Source organism: Cloeon dipterum, chromosome 4 (assembly GCF_949628265.1).
Source record: "Cloeon dipterum chromosome 4, ieCloDipt1.1, whole genome shotgun sequence".
Taxonomy (NCBI): Eukaryota; Metazoa; Arthropoda; class Insecta; order Ephemeroptera; family Baetidae; genus Cloeon; species Cloeon dipterum.
Window position 1 is genome coordinate 6,456,333 of NC_088789.1, and position 10,840 is coordinate 6,467,172.

Genomic DNA, 10,840 nt, shown 5'->3' on the forward strand with positions numbered 1-10,840 from the left:
TTTATTTTGCCAGATTTCAAGCATCACGCCAAAGCTAGGAGAGTGTCCTAAACTGAGGACTTTGAGGCTGGAGGAGAACTGTCTGCAAATTCCGGTAGTTATTCCACTGATGAGAGACTCGACTATTTCTTTGCTGGCCCTCGAAGGAAATTTGTTCGACATGAAAGCACTGGCTCATGCGGACGGCTATGAGCAGTACATGGATCGGTACACGGCTGTCAAAAAGAAATTGTACTAACGTCCTGTGTGGCTTCATTGTTCGCACTTCACAATAACTATGTACTATTTTCAATCGCCACAAACTCCATTATCACTCACCTAAGTGCAGTTTTTGCTTAGTATTTCTAAATAGCTTAAATTGATAATCAACCACCAATGTCTGTGTGTCAAAAGGCGATGGTTAAAACTTTATTTTCAAACCTTGATAGTAAAAATACCAAAGCGCATATATATATTGGGTTAGATCGTAATTCTAATTTGTTTTTAACTAACCCAATCGATAAGACGAAACCTTCAATTGAGTTTGGATACACAGGGCTGTTATTTAGTAGTGGGATACGACTGTATGAATTTCTCCTAGTTTTTGTTATTTTTCTTGAGTATGGTCAGTATGATATACTTGACTATTTTCCTCTGTAAAGCTGGCTTGTATGAATTGTTATTTTATGTTAAGGGATCTTTTTGTGATATGAACCCAATATGAAGCTCTTTTCAAACTCTTGTTTATGAATGATTAAAATTAATTGGAAACAAATTTAATACATTTTGTTTGATTATTGGCATGCCTATAATATGTGTGTAACTAAAAACATGGAACGATACATTTTATAAAGTTAAATTTAACAGAATTAAGAGTGTGGGATTGTCGGCAGCACAGATGATTAATTAGTGTTTTTGAGCCGTTAAAGTAAGAGTTACAGACGTGCAAGGCAAACATATAGAATGCTTTACATTATTTGGCTTGAAATTATTCAGTTACAATATTGCTTCAGAAAAACTCATTTATGTACTGCTCGTCGCTTGTTATGTATTATGGGATTGATTAAAATCTTTTTTGTTACGTGGCTACAATTTTAGGTACTCAGGGTCGCAATTAAAATTCACCGACACTTGGTTACACGATTTTCTCGACGCGAATGTGCCTTTAAATTTAAAAATGAGAGATAAATAATTTTGTTCCTTTAAATTCCAGTGCGAAATTATTAATAAATCCTTCTAGTCAACGGTCGGCAACCCGTGTAGTTCTAAAAAGTCGCGTGTTGCATAAACATCATTTTGCAGGCGCTTGAAACAACTTCTTTTTCAACAACTCTAGCCTTATCAAGTATCTAGCAAAGTTTTTTAAGGGAGACGTGCATATTTAATAAAATATATTTATTTCCAGAGTTCACATGTTTCTTACCTTGCCATTGCAGCTGGTTATAATTAAGGAAAGTGGCCCTTGAGTGGGCTGGGTCCCTGTGCGGCCTGGTGCGCCCATGTTAATCCGTTCGCGGTGTTAATATATTGGGACCTGGGGTTTCAGCATTCATGCTAGTGCAGTGCGCGACCTTCCCGGTCCTCGGACAGGGATAAAAAAGAGCAAAAAAAGAAAATTTTGATGTTGCGTCGTGCTTCGTAAGTCTGGACTCTGGACGAGGGAAGACATAAAAAGTTTAGCGTTTTAATTATTATATATTGATGTGCGCAGGGAAAATTCAGTATACCTGAATACTCGTCATTATCAAAAGGTTTCAAAAAATTTCCTTTGTTTTTATCATGCAAAGAATTAACCTGGAATGTTTTCAGCATATTTGACCCAGTTTTCTTCCGCCGTTGCCTTCTTTTGGCTCAATGTCATATGTTTTGATATCTGCTGGATGTTCAAGTGAGTAAAAACTGCATATTTATTAAATTCCCGTCAAAAATCCAACTGGCGAAAAACTATTAATCCATTTTGAGAAATAAAAGATATTCTTATTATAACTGTGCAATTTCATGAATGATAAAAATTTTCCGCAGCCGAGTGCGTACAGCCCGTGGCTCTAAAGCCACAAAAAGCACAAAAAGCTCATTATTTACTTTATTTACGCGTGGGGCTGCTCACTACTCCTGCTTGGTAATTTGCATCCTCGTCAGCATGATAGAAACACTGCAGAGTTTCCTGCCCAGACCTATTTTCGATGAGAATTTATGCTGGTACAGCTCCAATAAAGAAGGTGAAGGAATTAAAAAGGCAAAATGCTAAAGAAATTTGACGCTCTTATTTAGACAGGAAAGCGATTATTTTATATTTACTGTATATCGACCGGTCAGCGTGTCAATGTTCGCGAATCTCTGTTTTTTTCGCGCAAACTGCTTGCAGAATAGTTTCACTGAAGACAGGGGCAGGTCTGCTTACCAGAAGTGATAGCCAAAGTGGAGGTGACAAGCAACACACACGTGAGTATCAGTCGTTAAAAACATCATAAGTATTAAACATGATGTACTTGCGTATTGTTTAATTTAATGAGTTATTAATTATTGTTGGTCATGCTCACATATGAATTTGTTAATTGTTTTTTTACCATATTATTGAAAAAGTGGTTGAGGATTCTACCATCTGTAGCTGCGCAATATTAAAATTAAATTAAAAATCCACTTAGATATAGTTAGAAAGTCTCATTTTGTCAAAGTTAAAAACTAGTAAACTCTTTCGAATTTTTCAGCTTTCTGAAAATGTTTATCTTGATGGGTCTGTCGTGGTTTGTGGAGATGCTGTCCTTCCTGGTTCCTGAGTACATATTTTTGCTGTACCTAGCCGTCGTGTGCAACACCCTGCAAGGCCTGGCCCTCTTCCTCACATTTGTGTGGAAGCCAAAAGTGCTGCGGATGCTGCATGAGCAGTTCTCCACAGACAACGAGACGCAAATTTCAATATAACTGGCAAGTTGCGAAAAATCTATTCCAGTCCTCAGGTGGAAGGTACTTTAGCCAATTTGTATTAATAAACAAGCATTAATCACTCATAATATCCTGATATATGTGTGCTTTTGTGAAGCCTATGCATAATATGCTGAGTGTGATCTATTGTTTAAACTTCAGATGTCGCAGTATGTTCTTAAAACTAAATAATTTGTTTCTTAAGTGGGTTAGCCGTGACAAGGGACTTATTCTTTCCCTCAAAACCATGTATTATCGCAACCAAATATAGACTTTAAATCCGCACGCTCTCAGAAATAACCGGCAAAAAATGTACTTGTAAAATGCTTCAAAGTATGAATAAAAAATTTTTATTGATTTAGACGGAGTAGTTAACTCGTAAATCTTAACTATTTTAAATCTTACAATTAGAATAAAAGGCGTTTTATGCTTATTCTCCTCTGCTGGCGATCGCCTTCAAAACGTTTTGTGGCGTGGCAGGGAGGTCGATTTTCACGTGCTTTTTTGTCACCCCATGGTCCTTCCAAACAGCCGCAATAGCGTTACGTAGGGCGTACAACACAACGACGCTAACTGTCACTGCAGGCTCTCCAGACGCTGCGAAAATTCATTATTACTGTCGGGAAAAGTATATCTTATTAAATGTCCCGCGCACCTTTAGTTTGGAGAACTCCTTTGTCATTTGGAGCGTCTTTCCTGAAGTATACCCTGAAATCCTCAGGAATATCTTTAGTTCCTGGGATTTTGTAATCCTAAAAATTGGTGTTACAGCCGAGTTGCAAATAAATCTAATTTTCTATTTACGCCAGTCCCGGCTGATCTCAGCCTTCCATATTCCGGCTCAAAGACGTATCCCTCGCACATCCAGTAGCCCAGGCCCATTACAAACGCTCCTTCGATTTGGCCCACGTCGATTAGAGGGCTTATGCTCCTACCAACGTCTTCTATGATGTCAACTCGGCTCACCTATATCATCATCATTTTTTAGGATAGATTATTAATTTCTGATGGAGTCAGCTACAAATTGAATTTCAAAGTTTTTCGCCAAGGCAATGAATTGGATTTGGAGACTATTTTGAGGCTCTTATACTAACCAGACGTATGTGCCTAAAACTAATTCAACTTTTTCAATATTGGATTTAAAGTAGATACTAATTTATCTCATGAAATGCTTTGAGAAGACACGTATTAATAAAGGCAGAAAACTCGCACCAACCTTTTTCTGCCCTGTAAGCACGTCGAGTTCCACCTCGGCTGCTGCAGCTAGATAAATGTCATAAGCAATAGTTTCCTCGGTCGGCGAGAACATGTAGTTGTAACATAGGTTGACGTGCTTGTTGAAGGCCTCTTGCACGATTTGCTGCCACGTCGCACCTTCGCCAATGGTTTTCCTAGTCGGCTCCAGACGTCTGTTGATCTCTTCGCACGCTCTCGTCACCGCCTACAAAAAAGAAGAAATAAAATCAGGAAAATAAATCTCAGCGCGGCGTGAGATGACATTTATTTCTTGTCTTTTTGCAGCAGCGATGCTAGGTTCTGCAGCCCATTCTACCCTACGTAATTTTTGTTAATCAGTTGTTTAGAGACACTTTATTGCTTTGTATTATTTTAAACTGTATATCACTTGTAGGAAGAATAAATATATGAAAGTTTTTACCAGAGAACAAGTGTCACTGCCGATGCTGGCTGCAGTCACAGACGCGTTCGGCGCAGTTATTGTTGAAACTGCTTCGACTTTGACCAATTCTAGCGGAATTCCAAGGGCGCTCGCGCAGGCTTGAGCCACCTTTATTCAATTCGAAAAACATTGTTAATCGTTGTGCGAAAAAATCATTTGATAAAGTGATGATAGTGAGCGAGTTAAGTCAAGCTTCACCTTGGTATTTATTCCTTGGCCCATCTCGACTCCGGCGTGCGTGACCGAGACTGTCCCGTCAGAGTGGTACACGGACACGGTGGCGTGAAAGTTCCCCCACAGGACGAACGGATACTTCAAAGGAAGCACTGCAATGCCCTTCTTCACGAATTTATTTTCCTAAACATTTCAAAATTCATATCAGTATATATAACATTCTTGATTAAACAATGAACGCTCTTACTCTGTTAAATTTTTCGATTTGGTTTTCTCGGTCGTCATAATTACTCTTTGCTTTCAAAACGCTCACCATATGCGGGAGCGGGCTTGATTTTTTGTCTTCCTCTGCCAAATTGACCATTCGCACTTCCAGTGGATCGATCCCTAGCTCGACGGCAACATGTTCCAACACTTCCTCGATGAAGACTACACCCTCGGTCGATCCTGGAACATTTTTGTTTAATTGCAGCAGACAAAAAATGCTAAGATCAAACCTGGCGCCCGACACCAAGTCGTGGATGCAGTGTCGGTGATGCACTCGACGGGCGTAAGTCGGAAGCGGGAGTTGTCGTATCCACAATCAAAATAAAACTTGACCGTTTTGTACAGCAATGGCGAGTCATTCCAGCAGTGGCCGCTGTTTTGGTAAATTGCACTGTCCAAATTGATGATTTTGCCATTTTCAGCAACGTCCACCTGACCGACAACTCGAGTTTAGAAAAACTAATTAATAATTCTCTGATCGCTACCGTATATTCCGTTTTCAAAGCCGCCCTGCCGCCTAGCAGCCGCATGTTGTCCTTAAGGTCCAACACCATCCTGACAGGTTTTTTCAGAGCGTTGGCAGCCACGGCACAAGCGGCTGCCACGTGCGTTGCTCGTGTGATCTTGCTACCAAAACCGCCACCAAGTCTCCGAACAGAAACTTGAATCCTAAATAAAAGTACGGTTTCCTATATTAAATTTCGTTTTAAACGACATTAATGCAGGTATTCTAGAATTTCTTAATATTTATATTATTTTATTCGCTATTTTTTTTTTATAAAAAGCCCAGTGTGTCGCTAAACATACGTGTTTGCAGGGGTTTCTAGTATCGCAGACAACGCAGCTTGCACCATATCAGGCCATTGAGTGGCGCTGTAAACTTTCATCCTGTTTTCCTCCGGAACGCAGAGGCACGTTTGTTGTTCAATCGAGAAGTGGAACTGATTGCCAATCTGACAAAAATACATTTTTTAACAGTTCATCTTTCCGCTCGTCAGAATACTTACTTCCATTGATCCCGATATTGTTTTATGAACACGATCCGTCTCTGAAATACATTTTTTAACATCATTTCACAGTTAATTGAGAAGGAAATAGAGAATTCGTGTCACGCAGGTTGCATAATCATTCAGGTTTCAATAAATCTTTGCGTACTTTTGTCGTTCTCTGCTCTGCCTTTCACAGGACCGATTTTCACGTGTTCTTCCCCAGCTTTGCGTGCTTGATCAATGGTCAGGATTGGAAATCTGACCTCGCATCTATACTTCCAACGAGCGAGTCTGCTGTGGATTTTGGCAGCGGCGGCCAGCGCTTTGGCTCGAGTCGTCGCCACTACTAGGCCCAGCATTTGGCCGTCGAATTTGGTGGCACCGGATAAGAAAACCTGTTTCAATGCTATTTATTTTTTTATATTTTCAAAAGTGTGGCTTACCTCTTCCATTTCCACCAATCCAGACTGGAAGTTTGGTGGAATAAAGGAATTCGCTCCTGGAATATCCTTGTGCGTGAGAACAGCTACAACTCCTTGGTTCTGATGACACATTTTATACAGAATTAGAGCAATAAATATTTTTAAGTGTTACCTTCAACATATCTGTGGCGTCTTTTCGCAAAGCGTCCAAATCGAAAGTTGAACCTGGTTTGCCTGAAACCAAAATCGGCGCCGCGTGCAGTTCCCCTTTCATGGCGGGCAGATCGTTGACAAAAACGGCCTCACCTTTGAATATGAAAAACCTTAAATCCTGAAGTGATCAAAGACTTTAAATCCAACCAGAACACTGTTCCAAAGCCTCAATTTTGATGATAGGCTCATTGATCGGCCAAACAGATTTGTCTGTTTCAAACTCTTGAATTCCCGTGGACACTTGCAATGCGATATCTAATTGCTTCTCTACAACAAGAAAACAATGATTTTCAGTCTCTTAATGCATTCGGTTTAGTTGTTAAGTTGCTAGATACCTTTGTTTGCGACGAAGAAAATGAATTTCTTTATTAAATTCAACGCGATTTCAGAGCAATTATCTTGGACATAATCCGAGATATTTTCTGTTACGATCGAAAGCTTTTTTCCTTGCATACTTGACACGACGCCCTATAAAAAATTACATAAACGGTACAACCAAAAAATATTGGTACAAAAATACATTGACTTTTTGTTGCAAATCTTTTTCCGTCTTGAAGCACGTGCCGTCTTGAACGACTTCGAATCTCGTGATGACACCGTCCTTGTGTTCCAGCAAACACGCAGCTGAAACGAACGGACCAGCGTTCAACGCTCGGCTCGAGACCTATTTGATTGGATAAAATTTTTGTGATAATTTTTACTTGGAAATTGACAAACCTTATACGTCCTGTACGTAATTTCATTGCGCATAGCAGGAAACGAAAAGCTTTTGATGACTGCAAATTTTTTAAAGTGCCTCTGCACAGATTCGTGGGTCATCTGCAGATTCACAACATTTCCGTTGTGGTTTACTAAAACATTATATATCAAGGGGAGGAATAAAATATCATTGTTTATTTTAAAGAGTGTACTTGTTTCCATTTGAGCGTTAGCTCCTGCAAAAATGACGAAGAGATCGGATGCAAATGAATGATCGTGGAGATACTTGATGGCAATATTGCCTCCGATTGTTCCAATCTGCAAGCAAAATACAAAAATCAATGCAATTTATTAAATTCATTGAAATTAATTCAGTTAATTGTTTAATTTCACATTAGAAGAAACTTCTCTTTGTCATCAAAATAAATAAAACTAATAAGTCACTTTTGACAACACTAATTGAGATGGATCGAGCTATCAGTTTACGTTTCTCGTAGCCAGGTTGCCGACCCAGTCCAAATGCTTGGCGATTTCTTTGAGGTGTTTGAAGCCAGGCTTATTGCTGTGTTCTTCCAAGAAAATCTGCGTTTCTGATATCGTCAGGCAAGCGCCCAAAACAATACTCTTGCTGTTGAAAGACTTTCCTCGCAATTCTTTCACGTCGTGGATGTCAATGAATTTATTGCTATCCTCGTGGATGTTGCCCAAGAGTCCTTCAAACCAACAAAAGTTATTTATAAACAGGGAATTTTCGCGGGCATTGAAAGTTTTACCATGAGCAGTGTTCCCCGCGAGCAAAGTGGCGCCGTCGCGTTTTTTCAGCAGCTCCTTCAACGAATGCACCTTGATATAAAGTCCATCTGCTTCAGGTCGCGCCAACTTGTACGAGGGTGGGGTTTCGATTTTGGTGCACTGACCGGTGCATTCCTCCCCAGACTTAGTGCAAAATTTCTTCTGCTTGCACAGGTCTTCAATGTCACTTAGCCGGCCTTTTAAATCCGCAGGCGCGTCCGAACAGAAGGGCTTGAAAGCTTCCAGAATGGGCCGGTAGCCTGTGCAGCGACACAAATTCCCATCCAGCGCCCGCTCCATGTCGGCCATTGTCACTTTTTCTCCATTTTTTCCCTCTAAAAGACTATTCAAATAGGAATTCAATTGTTGTCTTATATCATCAAAATTGCTAAATTTCACAAACAATCAACTCAATGAAATATTTCGCCTGTAAAGCTCTACTTTAACTGAATACCTTGAAGCGCTCATGATAAACCCTGGCGTGCAGAATCCACACTGGGTTGCGTTTGCTGCGGCAATCGCAGCTTGAATTTTCCCAAGCCCTTCAGATGTGTTTCCTAGTCCTTCAATTGTTGTCACTTCCCAGCCGTGGCACGACGCGACGGAAACCAAACACTATAATATACAATTTTTTTTGTTAATTTACAAACAAGTTAAAAATAACTTGAATCAATCTCTAAAGCACAAGAATTTTTCTTGAAATGTTTAAAGATTTACTTGAGACTGAATTCGCGCCCAGAAAATAGTTCAAAGCACACTTGTTAATGTTTTAAGCGTTTTAATTGTTTTCGTGGTGTTCATTTAGCATATTTAAATTTGCCCTATACCTTTTTTAAGGTATAGAAAAGGGTAATATTCCCATTTAAATGAGAAATCTAAACACTGTTATTCCTTTGCTTAAGATTGAAAATTTGCAAACTGCAGCGAAGTCTATTTCGTTTAAAAAAAGGAAAAAACAACACATAAAATCAGCCAGGTCATAATTTAGCATCATATTATTCATGTTTTTAATAGAGGGTATAATTTTTACCGAGTTCACGGCCATGGGTGTTGCGGAGGAGCTGGTTTTGACGGTGACGATGCACGCGCCGCAACCACCTTCGCCGCACACAACTTTGGTGCCCGTTAAGAGCGCGACGTCGCGGATGTAGTCGGTCAGGTTCCGGTCCAGGTCATGCTGGGATACTTTGAAAGGAAAATTAATTCACCTTTCCGACTCTGCGAAATTGTTCTTACCCTTGTACTGCTTGCCGTTTATGGAGAAGACGACGTCGATCTCCGGCAGCTTGCCCATTTTAGAGCGTTTGAACTGTTCAAATCAGATTTTAATTCGGAAATGTTCGCAAGAACGCACGTATACCATCTCTCCGCGGACCCAACGACCCACTGACTCACAATCGGTGCCGGGCGTCACCGGTGATATATTCGATAAGGTTGCGACAGACCACTCTTAATAAATTATACCTCTGCGAAATTCGATGCAGCAGTCAACACTCGAATGAATGCAGATTAACAATAATTAAAGTAATGAGTCTCTGTTATGCTGTAATGACTGCAAGCGTTGCATTTATAGCTTATTTGCAAACAAAAAAAAAAAGATAAGAGAAGATAATAAAGCAAATGAAATTTGTTACTCATGTCAAGAACATGTCATTTTTTTAATTTAAAAAAACGGACAAAGATTAGCATTGATAATAGGTTAGTACAGTACATATAATATGGCTGTTTACAACTACAAGTTACGTTCGAATGATCAATAATACAAGCATACCATGAAGAAGAAAAATCACACTTGACTGTATACCTTGCATAGGAGAACAAAACCTGAGTGTGTATTATAAATACCAGGAATTGTAATATCAGTTAATTCTGTTCATTCGCCATTAATGACCGTTTAGTAAAAAATGAGATAGTGCGAAGGACCACTTAAAAAGATAACAATCAAAATGAAATAGGTGCAGACGCAACACGCAACGGTCTGATAGCTAAATTGGTGAGGGATAGATTAAATTTTAGAATCTGATCACAAAAGCGAAAATATATTTCGTTGGGATGACGATTTATTTTATTTATTAACAAATAAAGTAGACTTGGCAAATTTTTTTGAATAATTTTGATTCGAAATAACTCTTAATGAAGAGATCGATAAATCAATTAAATCTTCGTGGTGCTCGCAAAAATAAATTGCGCTCAACAACCAAACTCAATATATCCTTGTTGCAAGAAGAGGGTTACAAATATTTCATCAATTCCATCAATTCAAATTTTAGTGTTTGTTGAGCTATGCGCAATTTTAACTGCACCAGGACGAATTACTTCTGGCAATAAAATTAATAAAAAATTGAAAACAATTCATCAAAAAGAGCGTTGACCCCGACGTGACTCGAACACGCAGCCTTCGGAACTGGAGTCCGACGCGCTACCATTGCGCCACGGAGTCGCATGATCAATGGAGGAACAAAACGGCTATAAGAATCTGTACATATGGATAACTCGAGCAGAGGCACTATCAAAAGAATTGGCTCATTCAGAATTGAGGGAAATGAGATAGAAATTGAATTCGGTTTGTTTAATATTATTTAAAAAGACGGCGAAGCCTTGAAAACGTGCAGTAGTGCGTAAAAATACAAGACCTCAACTCGGCGCTTGCGCACTGGCGCAACCTGCATTTCTGTGGCTTCCCCGCGAGAAAGCAGATAACACGC

The 10,840-nt window shown here is 39.5% G+C and overlaps 2 protein-coding genes and 1 non-coding gene across 3 annotated transcripts in view; 1 reads left to right on the top strand and 2 right to left on the bottom strand.

The window, feature by feature from the left end:
* The window catches only part of LOC135941793 (leucine-rich repeat-containing protein 57-like), a 74,265-nt gene extending 73,506 nt beyond the window's left edge, over positions 1-759 (top strand). Inside the window, exon 4 of the mRNA XM_065487522.1 lies at positions 14-759. Coding sequence (XP_065343594.1) covers positions 14-238 — 225 coding nt within the window. The 3' untranslated portion in view covers positions 239-759. The remainder of the gene's footprint in view (positions 1-13) is intronic.
* Positions 760-3,228: 2,469 nt separating this feature from the next.
* LOC135943987 (xanthine dehydrogenase-like) lies at positions 3,229-9,653 on the bottom strand. Its single transcript, XM_065490659.1, has 25 exons — positions 9,496-9,653; positions 9,372-9,444; positions 9,166-9,320; positions 8,590-8,750; positions 8,117-8,478; positions 7,830-8,056; positions 7,556-7,661; positions 7,362-7,495; positions 7,165-7,308; positions 6,980-7,112; positions 6,792-6,911; positions 6,604-6,737; positions 6,453-6,551; positions 6,176-6,404; positions 6,028-6,068; positions 5,828-5,973; positions 5,506-5,689; positions 5,251-5,452; positions 5,001-5,200; positions 4,778-4,936; positions 4,559-4,687; positions 4,118-4,342; positions 3,706-3,867; positions 3,557-3,653; positions 3,229-3,498 (listed from the first exon to the last, which is right to left on the bottom strand). Exons 1-25 carry the CDS (start codon positions 9,496-9,498, stop codon positions 3,332-3,334), a joined length of 3,792 nt encoding a protein of 1,263 aa, XP_065346731.1. The 5' UTR covers positions 9,499-9,653; the 3' UTR covers positions 3,229-3,331.
* An 850-nt stretch (positions 9,654-10,503) lies between these two features.
* On the bottom strand, positions 10,504-10,575 carry TRNAW-CCA (transfer RNA tryptophan (anticodon CCA)). The gene has a single exon. It is a non-coding gene; the product is annotated as a tRNA-Trp (tRNA).
* Between the last annotated feature and the right edge of the window lie 265 nt (positions 10,576-10,840).

Bases quoted from the DNA above. Each gene is read 5' to 3' on its own strand.
- LOC135943987 (XM_065490659.1), bottom strand. The intron at 6,912-6,979 runs GTATCTAGCAAC...TTCTTGTTGTAG, and splicing joins TTTCTTCGTCGCAAACAAAG to AGAAGCAATTAGATATCGCA. The intron at 6,552-6,603 runs GTAACACTTAAA...ATGTGTCATCAG, and splicing joins ACGCCACAGATATGTTGAAG to AACCAAGGAGTTGTAGCTGT.